This window comes from Coregonus clupeaformis, chromosome 40 (assembly GCF_020615455.1).
Source record: "Coregonus clupeaformis isolate EN_2021a chromosome 40, ASM2061545v1, whole genome shotgun sequence".
NCBI classification, from domain to species: Eukaryota; Metazoa; Chordata; class Actinopteri; order Salmoniformes; family Salmonidae; genus Coregonus; species Coregonus clupeaformis.
Genome location: NC_059231.1, coordinates 23,079,089 through 23,097,545, shown reverse-complemented (window position 1 = coordinate 23,097,545; position 18,457 = coordinate 23,079,089). Strand labels below are relative to the sequence as shown.

Below are 18,457 nucleotides of genomic sequence, written 5' to 3'. Positions count from 1 at the left end.
GACTGGAGATACACTGACTAAATCCCATGAAATCCTATTTAAAGAGGCCTTTGGTTTTCCTGGGGTTCTGTGTTATTGTGACAGGCTTTCAGCTCCCCACTGATCCACATAGAGTATGACCTTACACAGTCAGACTGCTCATCATGACCAGGTAGGGATGACACAGATGCGCACACACACATACAAACACACACACACACACAGGCATCTGAATCACAATAAGGCTGATGTTATGCAGGTCTATCATTGCAAATTAGAGTCAAATCTCCTCTCCCTGCTCAGGATGGAGATTAACATAAATGTGCCTGAGGAGGAAGGAGCACAGCGAGAGACTGATTAAAGACCTGTCTGCTGAAGAGAGCATTTCTCTTACTGTCAGTTATTCAGCTATTTATTATTTCTCGCTCGCTCTCTGGTAAGGAGCTGGGAACAGTGTGTGTGTGTGTCTTTGTATTCCAATCTATGAGAAGTAAATTGTTATACTTTAGCCCCCTTCTTCTGTCAGATCACAAACACTTACCCACGCGACACCCCTAAAACTTCATCCCTCTGCCAGATGGACACACCACCTGACGTGCCATTAGGAAATTACACTGCTAGAGACCAGGACAGAAAGAGGAAGGGAGGGTGGGTGGGAGAAATCCTCATTGTGATTGCTGAGTAAAGGCCGCTTAATAACCCTCTGTGGTTCACTGTTCTGGCCTACACACCATCATCCCCCTTCCTTTAATTCAACTTTGCCAAACAGGAGATGAGTGAGGGGGTGTAGTCCCGTGTAGCTCAGTTGGTAGAGCATGGCGCTTGCAACGGCAGGGTTGTGGGTTTGATTCCCACAGGGGGCCAGTATGAAAAAAAAAAAATGTAAGCACTCACTAAGTAAGTCGCTCTGGATAAGAGCGTCTGCTAAATGACTAAAATGTGAACGAGAGAGGGGGTGAGAAAGAGACAAAATGTTAGAGAGAGAGAAGGGGAGAAGGATGGAGAGAGCGACAGAGTGGAGACAAACATAAACCTGGTGACCCCTATTTGAGAGAGTGATGTCACAGAAGGGGCAGCTGTTTTAAAATCATCTTAACACTAGAACTGCCAAGATGGTCAATCTGACCAATTTCAATAAACACCTTGACCCTACCTGTCCCCGACTTTTCCTAAATATGTGCATTTTAAACTGTAGCAGTACTTTCAGACAAATATCATAAAAGACAAAAACTTTTAGCATTTTATCCTCATTTAACCGTATGCATTTTTAACAGTAGAATAGCCGGGCCTTGAGGAGTACCAATAGCCACCAGTCTAAAAATAAATCAATTTAACTAGAAAAGCCAGGCCTCATTGGACCCCCCTTCGTGCCAATGTAATTTGGTTGTGTTTATGAAGGTGTTAGGTAACATTAGAATACCAACATGTAAATATTTGAAAGAACACAACATTTTCATTAGTTCATGTTACTGTGTAGGCTATTTGTAAAAACGAAAAAGCACAAAAAACTGAATTTCAAGTGTAAAATCTATTTTATTGGTGGAGTGACTTTGTTACAACTATGAAACAAAAATAATGTGCTTTGAAACACAGTAAAATCTTATTTTTTTATAAACAACAAAACAAATAAAAATACCCAAACTGCATTATAATGAAAATAAGTGTTGATACTGTATGAGAGCCGTCTAAAATAGTCTATTATTGTCAGTTATTGGACACATTATTTGTGGCCTCACTCGTGTTTACAGTATGGTGTGAGTCTTCACACAACAGTTGGATTTCATTTAGCTGTTATCCCTTGTCCTAACAGTCACCACAAATCTTCATCACCTTCACTTGATTGCAACACTTCGCACAAACAAGTCGCTTGCAGCTGAAACAGGTGTCTGGTTCTGTTCCGAGTGCATCTGCCCACCTTGCAGTTTTTCCTCCCTGGGAGCTGTGCACAATTTGGCTTGCGCAATGGCTCGCGTGGAATCTTTGCTACTGCCTTTTTATTTGACCTTTATATTACTAGGCAAGTCAGTTAAGAACAAATTCTTATTTACAATGATGGCCTACACCAGCCAAACCCGGACGACGCTGGGCCAATTGTGCGCCGCCCTATGGGACTCCCAATCACGTCCGGTTGTGATACAGCCTGGAATCGAACCAGGTGGTCTGTAGTGACGCCTCAAGCACTGAGATGCAGTGCCTTAGACCGCTGCACCACTCGGGAGTCTTGGCCCTCTCTCATGTAGCCCATGTGCCAGACTTATGATGAAGGCACATAGAGGGTCCTCATGAATGGGGCCCTCTCTGATGAACTGACCCTGAACACAGGGGTGTGTCCTTTCACCGTTGTTGCTCTCTATCTACACTAATGAGATGAAGATCCAAAGAAACAATGTGAGCCCTTTCAAGTATGAGGATGACATGGTTCTGGTGGGACTCTTTTTTAAGAATGCTACGTCATTTGAAACAGACCAACAACCTTCAAGAATGATGCCGGTCAAGTACCCTCCACATCAATGTGAATTTTTTTTTTTAAAGAGCTGATCATCAATGGCAACAACTTGCCAATGTCCCAACCACTCTCTCTGAATGACCAACCAGTGGAGGTTGTTGAGTGTTTCAAATACTTAGGGACACAAATTGATAACATGCTGAGTTTTACAGAAAATGCAGACTGTATTATTTTTAAAGCAAGCCAGCGCCTGTTTTTAATCAGGAAATTGAAGGGGTTTGGGGTCAGCCAGGATGTTCTGGAGAGGGTGTACAGCAGCTTGGTGGAGAGCATCCTCACGTTCAATATGACAGTCTGGTATGGTAGTCTGAGGGAGGAGAGCATCCTCACGTTCAATATGACAGTCTGGTATGGTAGTCTGAGGGTGGAGAGCATCCTCACGTTCAATATGACAGTCTGGTATGGTAGTCTGAGGGTGGAGAGCATCCTCACGTTCAATATGACAGTCTGGTATGGTAATCTGAGGGTGGGGAGCAAAAGCAAACTGACCAGAATAGTAAACACAGCCAGCAAAGTAATTGGTTGACCACAGGCACAGTTGAGCAATCAGAGGGAGAGGATAACTGTATTTAATGGTAATCTGATTGAGACTACGGTAATCAATACACGGGCGCAAACCTCCATCTTTCTTCTTCACAAAAAAGAAACTCGAGGACGCAGGAGAAGTGGAGGGCCGTATGTATCCCTGTCCCAGAGATTCGGCGATGTATGTCTCCATAGCCGCCGTCTCCTCTTGAGACAGAGGATACACATGACTACGCGGAAGTGCAGCGCCTGCCTGGAGGTCTATCGCACAATCCCCCTGTCTATGAGGTGGTAATTGAGTCGCCCTCTTCTTACTGAAGACGAGTGCCAAATCATTATACTCAGGAGGAATGTGCAGTGCGGGCATTTGGTTCGGACTTTCCACCGTTGTCGCCCCTAAGGAAACACCTATACACCGCCCGACACACTGATCAGACCACTCCCTGAGAGCCCTCTGTTGCCACGAAATGTTGGGGTCATGAGTAGTTAACCAAGGAAGCCCCAACACCACGGGAAACGCAGGAGAGTCGATCAAATACAATTGTATAATTTCCTCATGACCCCCCTGCATCTTCATCTTAAGTGGCGCCGTGACCTCCCTAATCAATCCCGACCCCAAAGGGCGGCTGTCTAGGGCATGGATAGGGAAGGGCACATCAACTGGTATGAGGGGAATCCCTAACCTATAACAGAAACTACGATCAATAAAATTCCCAGCTGCGCCTGAATCGACTAGCGCCTTATGCTGGGAGTGAGAAGAAACCTGGGGAAACACAACTTGGATACACAAGTGGACAACAGAGAGCTCTGGGTGAGTTGGGCGCGTACTCACCTGGATTGACTCATCAGTGCGTGACCTGCTGCCTCGATCCCTAGGAGACCCTCCCCAGCACCGAACCGCAGTGTGTCCTCTACGGCCACAGTTGGTGCAGGGGACGGCCTCTCTCCGGGTCTCTCTCCTACTCTCTCTAGCACCAGCACCTCCGAGCTCCATAGGGCTCGGCTCGGAGGTGCTGGGGGATGGAATGGACGGCCCCAGCTCCGGACGTCCGCGGGTAGCCAGCAGGGTATCCAGACGGATCGACATGTCCACCAACTGATCGAAGCTTAAGTTGGTGTCCCTGCAGGCCAACTCTCGGCGAACGTCCTCCCGTAGGCTGCACCTATAGTGGTCGATGAGGGCCCTCTCATTCCATCCCGCATTGGCCGCCAGAGTCCGGAAATCCAGTGCGAATTCCTGCGCGCTCCTCTTCCCCTGTCTGAGGTGGAACAGACGCTCCCCCGCCGCTTTCCCCTCTGGGGGATGATCGAAAACCGCCCTGAAGCGGCGGGAGAACTCCGCATAACTGACGGTGGCGGCGTCTATTCCCCTCCATTCGGCATTGGCCCACTCCAATGCCTTGCCGGACAGACAGGAGATGAGGGCGGAAACGCTCTCGTATCCCGAGGGGGCCGGGTGAATGGTTGCCAGGTAGAGTTCTACTTGGAGCAGAAACCCTGACACCCGGCCGCGGTGCCATCATAAGCCCTCGGGAGCGAGAGCCGAATCCCACTGGACTCCGGAGATGGAACGATGGGTCTGGCCGATGGTGGTGGTATTGTTGGAGGAGGTGTGGGCAAACCTCCTCTTTCCCATCGGCTCAAAGTGTCCATTACATCCTGCATGGCGGTGCCGAGTCTCTGGATCATGGCGTCTTGGCTGCTTACGCGCTCCTCCAATGACCCCGTCGGTACCGCTGATCCTGCTGACTCCATGAAGGTGTGTTATTCTGTCAGAAGGTGATGTGTACGTGGCGAGTGAAGTCAGACGCAGGACACAGAGATTCAGGTAGACTACTTTACTCAATGTAAAGTGCAAAACAAACGCCCACAACTGGAGGGAAAAACACCATATACGTAATATGGAAAAATAGCAAGGCCGAACATCGACTTAGACATACAACAATAACACACAAATAGCAAACGTGAGACAAGGGAAATTATAGGCTAAACAATCAAACATAATGGACAACAGGTGTACTACTCCAGACAAAACAAGACAAACACCGAAACATCGATCGGCAGTAGCTAGTACTCCGGGGACGACGAACGCCAAAGCCTGCCCGAGCAAGGAGGAGGAGCAGCCTCGGCAGAATCCGTGACAAATGCGTATGATGTGAGAATGTATGTGTATGTGATCCTTTTGATGTAAGGCAGGGTTCTTCAATTCCGGTCCTGGAGGGCCGAAACACTTCTGTTTTTTATTTCTACCTGGTAGTTAATTGCACTCACCTGGTGTCCCAAGTCTGAATTAGCCCCTGATTAGAAGGAGAGGATGAAAAACAGAGGTGTTTCGGCCCTCCAGGACCGGAATTGAAGAACCCTGATGTAAGGTGATGCCAAAGAAAAATGTCCATCCTGGATGGACAATAAAGTTTTATTCTATTCTATTCCCTCCTGCTCATGGGTGTTGTTCATGCACTGCTTGAACAACGCGTGTGCGTTGATAGCAGCCAAGTCATGCATGTTGTGGCTATGTAGAACACAGCAACAGGCCAGTGGTGAGTTCATCCTTTCACCTAGTACAGCCGTGCCATCTGATCCAAAACATTATCTGACACTTGCTCACCTGCTGCCTGATATGGATCCTTTCCCAGATATAGAAAGCCATTCAGCATGAATCAGAATAATAATCATCAGAGATGTCACGATCTACTCTTCCCCACCATCTGAGTCGTTTTCATCTTGTAGCAAAGCTAACGCAGCTTGTGCATCCATTCGTCTTGGTCTTGCCATTGTAAATTACACACGCTCTCACTGTGTAGCCTACTCCAAGTAGGCCTAGAGTAGACTAATACAACTGCTTGGATTTGGTGGACTGATATAGGGTACACTGTTTTGAGATTATACACTGAACAAAAATATAAACAACATGCAACAAGATTTTACTGAGTTACAGTTCATATAAGGAAATCAGTCAATTTAAATAAATTCATTAGGCCATAATCTATGGATTTCACATGACTGGGAATACACATATGCATCGGTCGGTCACAGATACCTTTAAAAAAAAAGTAGGGGCGTGGATCAGAAAACCAGTCAGTATCTGGTGTGACCACCATTTGCCTAATGTATGATGGTCCCACGTGGCTCAGTTGGTAGAGCATGGCACTTGCAACACCAGGGTTGTGGGTTCGATTCCCACGGGGGACCAGTACAAATTAAAATGTATGCAGTCACTACTGTAAATCGCTCTGGATAAGAGAGTCTGCTAAATTACTCAAATGTAAATGTATCGCAACACATCTCCTTCGCATAAAGTTGATCAGGCTGTTGATTGTGGCCTGTGGAATGTTGTCCCACCCCTCTTCAATGGCTGTGCGAAGTTGCTGGATATTGGCAGGAACTGGAACACGCTGTTGTACATGTCGATCCAGAGCATCCCAAACATGCTCAAAGGGTGACATGTCTGGTAAGTATGCAGGCCATGGAAGAACTGGGACATTTTCAGCTTCCAGGAATTGTGTACAGATCCTTGTGACATGGGGCCGTGCATTATCATGCTGAAACATGAGGTGTTGGCGGCGGATGAATGGCACGACAATGGGCTTCAGGATCTCATCACGGTATCTCTGTGCATTCAAATTGCCATTGATAAAATGCAATTGTGTTTGTTGCCTGTAGCTTATGCCTGCCCATACCATATCCCCACCATGAGGCACTCTGTTGACATCAGCAAACTGCTCGCCCACAAAACGCCATCTGCAATCTGCCCAGTACAGTTGAAACCGGGATTAATCCGTGAAGAACACAGTTCTCCAGTGTGCCAGTGGCCATCGAAGGTGAGCATTTGCCCACTGAAGTTGGTTACGACACCGAACTGCAGTCAGGTCAAGACAAGCACACAGATGAGCTTCCCTGAGACGGTTTCTGACAGTTTGTGCAGAAATTCTTCAGCTGTCCAGGTGGCTGGTCTCAGACGATCCCGCAGGTGAAGAAGCCAGATGTGGAGGTTCTGGGCTGACGTGGTTACACGTGGTCTGTGGTTAATTCAATTTTGTTTTAGGCCACATCTATTATTATTATTATTATTATTATGATGTGTGAAATTAGTTTCAATATAGTTTAGGTGTTGTTTGGACGGACAAGCTGGGCGGGCAACTGTTGTCTTACAGTCAGAGAATACACTATAATCTTATTTTAGTATTTACAGTCTATGTGCTTCTGGATCAATCAATACATTTTCTAATTTGCATTTGGTGTCCTGAGGTATCTTATATACATATTTTAACATAATACATGCATTCATTTAGCAATTAATTATTTATTATGGAATATTTATACAATTGAAATATCAGTGGTCAGAATGACCATCATGGCCATTCTAGTAGTTATGGAATTCTGGCACTCAGAGTGTTAATCACATCTATAACCTATTAAATCATTATATAATTCTGGCCCCTGTCTGATCTCTCCCATTGTTACATACATCATCTTAATGTGCTCTCACTCTTCTCATCTCCATGTTAAAGATCAGTGAACACAGCCTGTATATTATCTAACATCTCTTAAAGCATGGTAAATACAACTAATGAGCCTGTGTAGCGATGGTAGAGCAAATGCAGGCTAAAAGCTCTTCATTTACACTGACTGACTCTCAGCGGCTTAATCCCACAGATTATCTCAATACTAATCAGAGCATACCCTGTTATACAGACAGACAGGCAGAGAGGGAGAGAAGGGGGCAGAGAAGGACAGAGACACAGACTAAGTGAGACAGACACGGGATAGACAGAGTTAGAGAAACGGAGAAGGAAAGCAAGAATGAGGGAGACAATTACAGGAGAGAGAGAGAGAGAAAGAGAGAGAGAAAGAAAGAAAGAGGGAGAGAGAGAAAGAGAGAGGGAGAGAGAAAGAGAAAGGGAGAGAGAGAAGGTTAGAGAGAGAGAGAGATGGGTGGTGTTTGGTGCTTGCTTGGCAGCCCTCTCCTCTGGTGGAGGGTGAATATAGATTATATTCAGAGCCCTGGTTAGGCCTGTTACACTATAATATGGCACTAAACACAACAACACACACTAACACTGACTGACTAACAGGCTTTGCTTCGCTCACAGACACATACAGTAACCTACTAACCCAACACACAAAAGAGCTTTACTGGTATGACTGGAGGTTCTTCTGACGTGTGTGTGTGTGTGTGTCACATGGATATACTGGACAAAAGAGCAATGACATTCAGTGGCACACAAAGGAATCTCAATGGTATGGCTAGAGGTTTGTCTGACATTTGTACTGTATGTATGTGTGTGTGTTTGCGAGGACAAAAGGACAAAAGGACAAAAGAGCAAAGACATTCCCAATTCTATTTGCTTCCACTATTTCCAAAAGCCTCAGCCCTGCATCATGTGACACACTGCCAGTGAAGTACAGTAGCAGGCCTTCAGGCACAACACAACAGTGCCATGACGCAGAACATTGCCTTATGACATTCTTCTCACCCGTCTGACATCCACTGTTGGCAAACTCTCTATGAATCTCTATGAGACACTGACAGTACTCACAGACACGCACACACACACCCACGCAAGCACACACACACACACACACACACATACACCCTTACATCATAGGCAAGCATGCAAATGCTAAGGATTATCCATATCAGCTTTCCTCAGAGTGGCGTTTGGCTGCATGCTAAGGCTAATCTCAGCCTATGTGAATTCCTCTGCGCCAGAGCATATCAGCATTAGCCGTAGCCATTTGAAAGAGCAATGCTCTTAAAGCAGTGGCAGGGATGGGTGGGTGCCATTTGGAAGCACAGCACTGTAATGGTAATGTGATATGATTACAGATGACATTTTACACTAGTTGGTAGACAGTGGCTGAACAACACTGCAGACAATGGGTCTGTAAGCGACAAGCTTCCAATGACACCACAATGTGGAATGTTAGCAGCACGCTAGGCTGAGTCAAACATCCCTATACACATAGAGACATGGAATGAGACAGACGGACAGTCAGACAGACAGACGGACGGACAGACAGACACTGTTTTATATTTGAGATTCTTCAAATAGCCACCCTTTGCCTTGATGACAGCTTTGCACCCTCCTGACATTCTCTCAACCAGCTTCATGAGGTAGTCACCTGGAATGCATTTAAATTAACAGGTGTGCCTTCTTAAAAGTTAATTTTTTCCTTCTTAATGCGTTTGAGCCAATCAGTTTTGTTGTGACAAGGTAGTGGGGTATACAGAAGATAGCCCTATTTGGTAAAAGACCAAGTCCATATTATGGCAAGAACTGCAAAAATAAGCTAAGAGAAACGACAGTCCATCATTACTTTATGACATGAAGGACAGTCAATACGGAACATTTCAAGAACTTTTAAAGTTTCTTCAAGTGTAGTTGCAAAAACCATCAAGCGCTATGATGAAACTGGCTCTCATGTTGACCGCCACAGGAATGGAAGACCAGAGTTACCTCTGCTGCAGAGGATAGGTTCATTAGAGTTACCAGCCTCAGAAATTGCAGCCCAAATAAATGCTTCACAGAGTTCAAGTAACAGACACATCTCAACATCAACTGTTCAGAGGAGACTGTGTGAACCAGACCTTCATGGTCGAATTACTGCAAAGAAATCACTACTAAAGGACACCAATAAGAAGAAGAGACCTGCTTGGGCCAAGAAACACAAGCAATGGACATTAGACTGGTGGAAATGTGTCCTTTGGTCTGGAGTCCAAATTTGAGATTTTTGGTTCCAACCGCCGTGTCTTTGTGAGACGCGGTGTGGGTGAACGGATGATCTCCGCATGTGTAGTTCCCACCGTAAAGCATGGAGGAGGAGGTGTTATGGTGTGGGGGTGCTTTGCTGGTGACACTGTCTGTGATTTATTTAGAATTCAAGGCACACTTAACCAGCATGGCTCCCACAGCATTCTGCAGCGATACGCCATCCCATCTGGTTTGGGCTTAGTGGGACTATCATTTGTTATTCAAAAGGACAATGACCCAACACACCTCCAGGCTGTTTAAGGGCTATTTTACCAAGAAGGAGAGTGATGGAGTGCTGCATCAGATGACCTGGCCTCCACAATCCCCCGACCTCAACCCAATTGAGATGGTTTGGGATGAGTCGGACGGCAGAGTGAAGGCAAAGCAGCCAACAAGTGCTCAGCATATGTGGGAACTCCTTCAAGACTGTTGGAAAAGCATTCCAGGTGAAGCTGGTTGAGTGAATGCCAAGAGTGTGCAAAGCTGTCATCAAGGTAAAGGGTGGCTATTTGAAGAATCTCAAATATAAAATATATTTTGAATTGTTTAACACTTTTTTGGTTACGACATGATTCCATATGTGTTATTTCATAGTTTTGATGTCTTCACTGTTACTCTACAATGTAAAAATTATTCCACGTAGAAAGCCATGTAGGTCAGAGAGTCTGTGAATGGAGCCCAGGGCAAGAGGCAGAGTATACTCCTCCTAACACAACTATCACCATCTCCCTCTTTCTCTCACTTTATCCATCTCTCTCCTTCTCTCTCTGCAGCAGTCTCGCTCACCTGATCCATCTCCCTCTATAGCCAGTCTCTAGCCTTCTGACCCTAGCTTCAATAGCCCGAAGCTAAATCACAACCCCATTGTCAGAGCATCTAAACCATAGGCTTGCTTCCAGAGATAACCATATGTGGATTTAAAATCACCACTTGGATATAAATCAAGACACATTCTGACCCACACACAGCACGACTACACATAGAACCACATTACTACACACACACACACACACAACACAGAAACACACATACACATGCAGTAACAAAGAATGGGAAGTATAGTTCACACAGGCCAAGGGGAGATTTGCAAATCCTTTGACCTATTTGGCCCCTAGTCACCATGGTGATTATGACCCTGTCACTATGGTGATTATGATGTGCCCAGCTGTTTGAGTTTAGAAAAGCATGGTGTAGGACTCAGCTGGTTCCCTGTGGGGGTTCTGCTTGACTCTGCGAGAATGAGATTGGTTGGGAGATGGCTTTTGTATAGGGTTCCTGTAAGCAGGTGCTGTATTGTACAGTATAGCTGTGCAGCAGGTACTGTATTGTACAGTATAGCTGTGCATAAGGTGCTGTATTGTACAGTATAGCTGTGCAGCAGGTGCTGTATTGTACAGTATAGCTGTGCATAAGGTGCTGTATTGTACAGTATAGCTGTGCAGCAGGTGCTGTATTGTACAGTATAGCTGTGCATAAGGTGCTGTATTGTACAGTATAGCTGTGCAGCAGGTACTGTATTGTACAGTATAGCTGTGCAGCAGGTACTGTATTGTACAGTATAGCTGTGCACAAGGTGCTGTATTGTACAGTATAGCTGTGCAGCAGGTGCTGTATTGTACAGTATAGCTGTGCAGGGCTTTTCGAATCACTTAGCCATGGTTTGCGTGAGTTTTGATTTGTTGGGTTGGAGCTTACCTGGAGGCTTGGAGCCTCGTCTCCAGCCACGGAGGTAGGGACTTCTAGCAGGGGCTCGCTGTTGTGGTTGGGGGAGGCTTGAGTGGGCCCGTAGGGGGTGTTGATGATCACAGACCTCTCCGACCGGCTGCTGTCCTTACTGCTGAGCTTACGCCGTTCACGCCGACTCTGCTCCCTACACACACACACACACACACGCACACACACGCACACATACACACACAGAGACAGTAAGAATATGGCAATGAACAAGCGGGTGAAGGTTGGAATGAGAGAGGAGAGGAAAGCCCAATCCCTCATAATAGTCTCTCACACTCCCTCTCTCATTTACAGAACAAGTCAGAGTGAATCAGTGAAATAGGTTAAAGGCAGTCAGCTGTGACAACCCTACTCCATGAGCTTTACCCATCACTCATCTCTCTCCCCCCCTCTTTTTAAAAACGTTTTTCCAACAACCGACATGAGGCTAGGCTTAAATGAAAAACCAATACACAGTGGGGACAAACAGCATTCAGTTGCTCAGTGGCAGATAGAGACATAAGCATCTCCCTGATGATACAGACAGGCCTGGATCTGAACAAACTCATTGGCAACTTGACATTACATCCGCTCGTGTGTGTGTGTGCGTGCGTGCGTGTGAGTGAGGAGTGAGAGCGGGGAGAGCGAGAGCGAGAGAGGATATATAGAGAGAGCGAAAGAAAGAGAGAGAAGACAGAGAGAGGAGAGAGAGCAGAAAGAGAGAGAAATTAGGAAAGAAAGAACGAGAGATGAAGTCAGCTGAGCTCTTACCCATGTCTGTTGGATCTGTTGGAGTACCCAGAGTGGGTGGACTCGGTGTCCATGGTAACACTGTTCAGAACCAGCGATTGGCCAGGTGTCTGAGGAGGGTGTCTGGGTGTGATGCAGGAGGTTGATGGTGGTCTGATCCAGGAAGAGATGGGTTAACTAACTAAACAGACTGGCAGCAGACTGAAGACGTCAGGGACCTACGTTGACAACAACCCTGTAGAGGTCCTTTAGTCGACACATTGACCTGTGAGAGAGAGAGAGGTCTGTCATCAATCAAAAATACAGCTCAATTCTGTGCTTGCTATCAGAGGCCTATTCACAAAATACACCACAGCTAAAGCTTAAAGGAAGGCAAATGTAGGAGTTACGTGCCAGCCTGTCTCGGTTGATTAGAGGCTAGCGTGTTATAGCGATAGACAGCCTGGTAGACAGAATCTTAACAGAAGTATTCTCCATTTCATTGTTATTAAAGGTGATGTGAGGAGTACGGTAAAGGACGACAGACAGGATGATTTGTAACCCAATCCCATCATCATTGGGGATGGTACTTAACAACACAGTGGCCTCCATCATTCTTAAATGAAGAAGTTTGGAACCACCAAGACTCTTCCTAGAGCTGGCTGCCCGCCCCCAAACTGAGCAATCGGGGGAGAAGGACCTTGGTCAGGGAGGTGACCAAGAACCCGATGGTCACTCTGACAGAGTTTCAGAGTTCCTCTGTGGAGATGGGAGAACCTTCCAGAAGTACAACTATCTCTGCAGCACTCCACCAATCAGGCCTTTATGGTAGAGTGGCCAGACGGAAGCTACTCCTCAGTAAAAGGCACATGACAGCCCGCTTGGAGTTTGCCAAAAAGGCACCTAAAGGACTCTCAGACCATGAGAAACAACATTCTCTGGTCTGATGAAACCAAGATTGAACTCTTTGGCCTGAATGCCAAGCATCACGTCTGGAGGAAACCTGGCACAATCCCTATGGTGAAGCATGGTGGTGGCAGCATCATGCTGTGGGGATGTTTTTCAGTGGCAGGGACTGGGAGACTAGTCAGGATCGAGGGAAAGATGAACGGAGCAAAGTACAGAGAGATCCTTGATGAAAACCTGCTCCAGAGCGCTCAGGACCTAAGACTGGGTTGAAGGACAATGACCCTAAGCACACAGCCAAGACAACGCAGGAGTGGCTTGGGGACAAGTCTCTGAATGTCCTTGAGTGGCCCAGCCAGAGCCCGGACTTGAACCCGATCTAACAACTCTGGAGAGACCTGAAAATAGCTGTGCAGTGATGCTCCCCATCCAACCTGTCAGAGCTTGAGAGGCTTTGCAGAGAAGAATGGGGAAAAACTCCCCAAATACAGGTGTGCCAAGCTTGTAGCGTCATACCCAAGAAGACTCAAGGCTGTAATCGCTGCCAAAGGTGCTTCAAAGTACTGAGTAAAGGGTCTGAATACTTACTTTTTTTTTTTTGCAAAAATGTCTACAAATATGTTTTTGCTTTGTCATTATGGAGTATTGTGTGTAGATTGATGAAGAAAAAAAAAACAATTTCATCAATTTTAGAATAAGGCTATAACGTAACAAAATGTGGAAAAAGTCAAGGGGTCTAAATACTTTCCGAATGCACTGTACATCAGGTCATCACATCACATCATAGACTAGACAGCTTGATCCTCTGTGATGAGTCTTACATATACACACACATACACCAAACACACATACAGTGCATGAGAACATGGTTGCGTGCAGGATATAGAATAGTTAACCGACTCATACATACTGTAATTGTCTACAGTGAGGGAAAAAAGTATTTGATCCCCTGCTGATTTTGTACGTTTGCCCACTGACAAAGATACATTTTTATTTTTTTTACATTTTTAGTCATTTAGCAGACGCTCTTATCCAGAGCGACTTACAGTTAGTGAGTGCATACATAATTTTTTGTATTTTTCATACTGGCCCCCCGTGGGAATCAAACCCACAACCCTGGCGTTGCAAACGCCATGCTCTACCAACTGAGCTACATCCCTGCCGGCCATTCCCTCCCCTACCCTGGACAACGCTGGGCCAATTGTGCGCCGCCCCATGGGTCTCCCGGTCGCGGCCGGCTGCGACAGAGCCTGGATTCGAACCAGGATCTCTAGTGGCACAGCTAGCACTGCGATGCAGTGCCTTAGACCGCTGCGCCACTCGGGAGGTTATCAGTCTATAATTTTAAATGGTAGGTTTATTTGAACAGTGAGAGACAGAATAACAACAAAATAATCCAGAAAAACACATGTCAAAAATGTTATAAATTGATTTGCATTTTAATGAGGGTAATAAGTATTTGACCCCTCTGCAAAACATGACTTAGTACTTGGTGGCAAATCCCTTGTTGGCAATCACAGAGGTCAGACGTTTCTTGTAGTTGGCCACCAGGTTTGCACACATCTCAGGAGGGATTTTGTTCCACTCCTCTTTGCAGATCTTCTCCAAGTCATTAAGGTTTTGAGGCTGACGTTTGGCAACTCGAACCTTCAGCTCCCTCCACAGATTTTCTATGGGATTAAGGTCTGGAGACTGGCTAGGCCACTCCAGGTCCTTAATGTGCTTCTTCTTGAGCCACTCCTTTGTTGCCTTGGCCGTGTGTTTTGGTTCATTGTCATGCTGGAATACCCATCCACGACCCATTTTCAATGCCCTGGCTGAGGGAAGGAGGTTCTCACCCAAAATTTGATGGTACATGGCCCCGTCCATCATCCCTTTGATGCGGTGAAGTTGTCCTGTCCCCTTAGCAGAAAAACACCCCCAAAGCATAATGTTTCCACCTCCATGTTTGCCGGTGGGGATGGTGTTCTTGGGGTCATAGGCAGCATTCCTCCTCCTCCAAACACGGCGAGTTGAGTTGATGCCAAAGAGCTCGATTTTGGACCCAGTTCTCCTCTAAATCATTCAGATGTTCATTGGCAAACTTCAGACGGCCCTGTAAATGTGCTTTCTTGAGCAGGGGGACCTTGCGGGCGCTGCAGGATTTCAGTCCTTCACGGCGTAGTGTGTTACCAATTGTTTTCTTGGTGACTATGGTCCCAGCTGCCTTGAGATCATTGACAAGATCCTCCCGTGTAGTTCTGGGCTGATTCCTCACCGTTCTCATGATCATTGCAACTCCACGAGGTGAGATCTTGCATGGAGCCCCAGGCCGAGGGAGATTGACAGTTCTTTTGTGTTTCTTCCATTTGCGAATAATCGCACCAACTGTTGTCACCTTCTCACCAAGCTGCTTGGCGATGGTCTTGTAGCCCATTCCAGCCTTGTGTAGGTCTACAATCTTGTCCCTGACATCCTTGGAGAGCTCTTTGATCTTGGCCATGGTGGAGAGTTTGGAGTTTCCCTTTAAGAGTGTGCTCCTAATCTCAGCTCGTTACCTGTATAAAAGACACCTGGGAGCCAGAAATCTTTCTGATTGAGAGGGGGTCAAATACTTATTTCCCTCATTAAAATGCAAATCAATTTATAACATTTTTGACATGCGTTTTTCTGGATTTTTTTGTTGCTATTCTGTCTCTCACTGTTCAAATAAACCTACCATTAAAATTATAGGCTGATAATTTCTTTGTCAGTGGGCAAATGTACAAAATCAGCAGGGGATCAAATACTTTTTTCCCTCACTGTATGTGCATGTGTTTGAGTGTGAGTCACTGAGCATGTCTTGCCCCTTCTTTCTCACTCCTCAAAACTGGAGGCAGCAGTCACATACTATAACCCTCCAACCCCGTTACCCCAGCTCTGGCGTGATTCATGCTCCAGACAGGGGTCTTTACTCTTCACACCCTGTCATGTGTGACACTTCATCTTCATCTGTCCCCATGCAGTTGCCCCGACAACTCCCTGCCAATCGCCACCACTCGTCTCAGAATTATGCAAATATCACCTTGCTTATAAATGATCTCCTTGACCAATGGGACACATTAACACCCAAATAGCACACTTAGTAAATTAGCATGCAAATTCACAGTGTTTATGGTGATTCCTCTATGTGTGGATATCTGCTCTCTTTTCCTTGAGTTAAACAGTGAACATGATATATTATATCATGACTACTGTATGGGATGCAATGCCAAGCCCACTGCCCAGCTCAATAAATAATATTGAAGCATGAAGTGTTACCCATGTTTTTAGCATGTGGCTAGCTGAGGAATGTAAGGACTCCAGATATATGATACAATGAACGCAGCTGAAAGCATCTGCAGTATGTAACCTAAGAATGATGAGGGTTTCTACTTTCTAAATAAAAACACAAGCACACCAGAAATTCTCTGGAAAATGCATGAACGAGTCAAAAAGGTGAGGAACGACTCACACGCACACATACCCCCTCTGGGGCTAACTTTAATCCAGTATCAAATTCTAACCATGGAGTGAAGGAGAGAGAGCACCCAGAATGGAAGTGTCTACTGTTGCCTTGGTAACAATAGAAGCATATGGCTCCCTGTGGTTGCAATAATCATTATGTGCAATTGACATTACATGCTCAGTTGGTAGAGCATGGCGCTTGCAACGCCAGGGTTGTGGGTTCGATTCCCACGGGGGACCAGTATGAAAACGTATGCACTCATTAACTGTAAGTCGCTCTGGATAAGAGCGTCAGCTAAATGACTAAAATGTAAATGTAAATGCAACATTCAATCCTGTCATACACCACATCATGGTTTCATAAATGATTTGTTTATCCAAACGTTTGGTAATTGTAACGGCATAGATAAAGACAAAATGCTGGCTGTACAATTTAGCTAGCTAGCCAGAATGATGCCTGTTGCCAACCATGTTTTACCAAGCTAGCTAGCAAGCTAATCAAGCTAGCGATTCATGTTGGACAATTCCAGTTGAAACCAGAGTATGTGAGGGGAGCAGAGCGGAGCGTGCCCAATTTGACTGGAGCGCGGAGCGAGTTTCCCAAAGGCTGGAGCTTCGGCCTTCTCGTCCACTCCAGTTTTGCTCCAGTAGCACTCACTTCTCGAGCTCAGGGCATGCCCGGCCCAGCATGCATTTATAGACTACTTGTGTGCTGCTATAGCCTATTGCTTAGCTACTGTCATGGAGTTCGCTTAATATTTTCAGAAAGAAACTGATAAAACACACAGGTGCAAAATCAAGGTGACTTACAAAGATGTGGAGGACCAAGAGCAAGAGAGGGAGTGCGGTGATGTAGTGTCCACAACTAAGGAATAATTGTGGAATCTGAAAAGACACGTATCCCGAAAGCATGATGGTGTACTACGTGTAAACAAAAAATCAGATCTCTTAAAAGTTAAGTTAATTTTCGTTCTATTATTTATACAATAGGCTATCATTGATTTTGCCCCAATAGGCCTGAGATATTACCTCTTTCAAGGAGCTTTCCGTTTTGATAGGGTTATTGTGCTAAAAACCTTTAGTCCTACCTATAGAAAAAAAACTCTGCATCCCTGCCCAGCCTGGCAAAAATGTCCCGGCAGGTGTTTAGCATCCCCAGTATTCTCCAATGCTGGCCTGCTCTCCAGGCACCATCGCATGAGCCTGAAGCCACAGACTCTGGCCAAACTCAAAAAGTGAATTCAAAAGGCACTGTAGACTGAGCCTAATAAGGCATTTTTATTACTTTAAAAAAAAACTTAATTCTAAGTAAGTCACAGCCTATATGCGCAATTTATACTATAATGATTTAATACAACAAATTGCTGTTTAAATGCTGAGCGCTTAATGTTCCTGTGTCGCACTCGCAAATGCTTCACAATTTACAGTATTAATTTTTAGGCTATAGCTGTCACTAAAAAAATTTGCCCCTCTCCCCAACATAAAACATATTTTTACATGACCCTCCCCTTGTAATGTAAAAAATATGGCAAACCCTCCCCACTAATAGAAAATAAATCAATAATGTAGCAACCCTGCCTTTATAAACGTGGATGTTGACTTGACCACTTCAGCATGGTTTTGTGGCACAGTCGATGCCACACAGGGCTACGGGCCAGAAGTTTGAGGGTTCGCCGACCACCACGGACGAGCTCACTCTCCCTGCCTGTCTCATTACACTACGATCAGAGCCGGCTGCAGACAATGATCAGCTAGGGAGAAATCAGATTTTCAACATTTTGATGCAATATAATCATCTAAAATATATGCCATGATTTTCCACCAACAGGTTTTTGTGCCAATGCACCACACACAACCAATAAGCAACGCATTACTGCAT

General features: G+C 45.6%; 1 protein-coding gene across 2 annotated transcripts in view; it reads right to left on the bottom strand.

Moving 5' to 3' along the window:
• Nucleotides 1-18,457, bottom strand: part of LOC121571657 (vang-like protein 1) — a 40,883-nt gene that overhangs the window by 7,607 nt on the left and 14,819 nt on the right. For both annotated transcript variants that reach the window (XM_041883249.2, XM_041883250.2), the window contains exons 2-3: nt 12,250-12,493; nt 11,461-11,635 (exon numbers count right to left, since the gene is read on the bottom strand). In XM_041883249.2, the coding sequence (XP_041739183.1) occupies nt 11,461-11,635; nt 12,250-12,302 (228 nt within the window). In that variant the 5' untranslated portion in view covers nt 12,303-12,493. The remainder of the gene's footprint in view (nt 1-11,460; nt 11,636-12,249; nt 12,494-18,457) is intronic.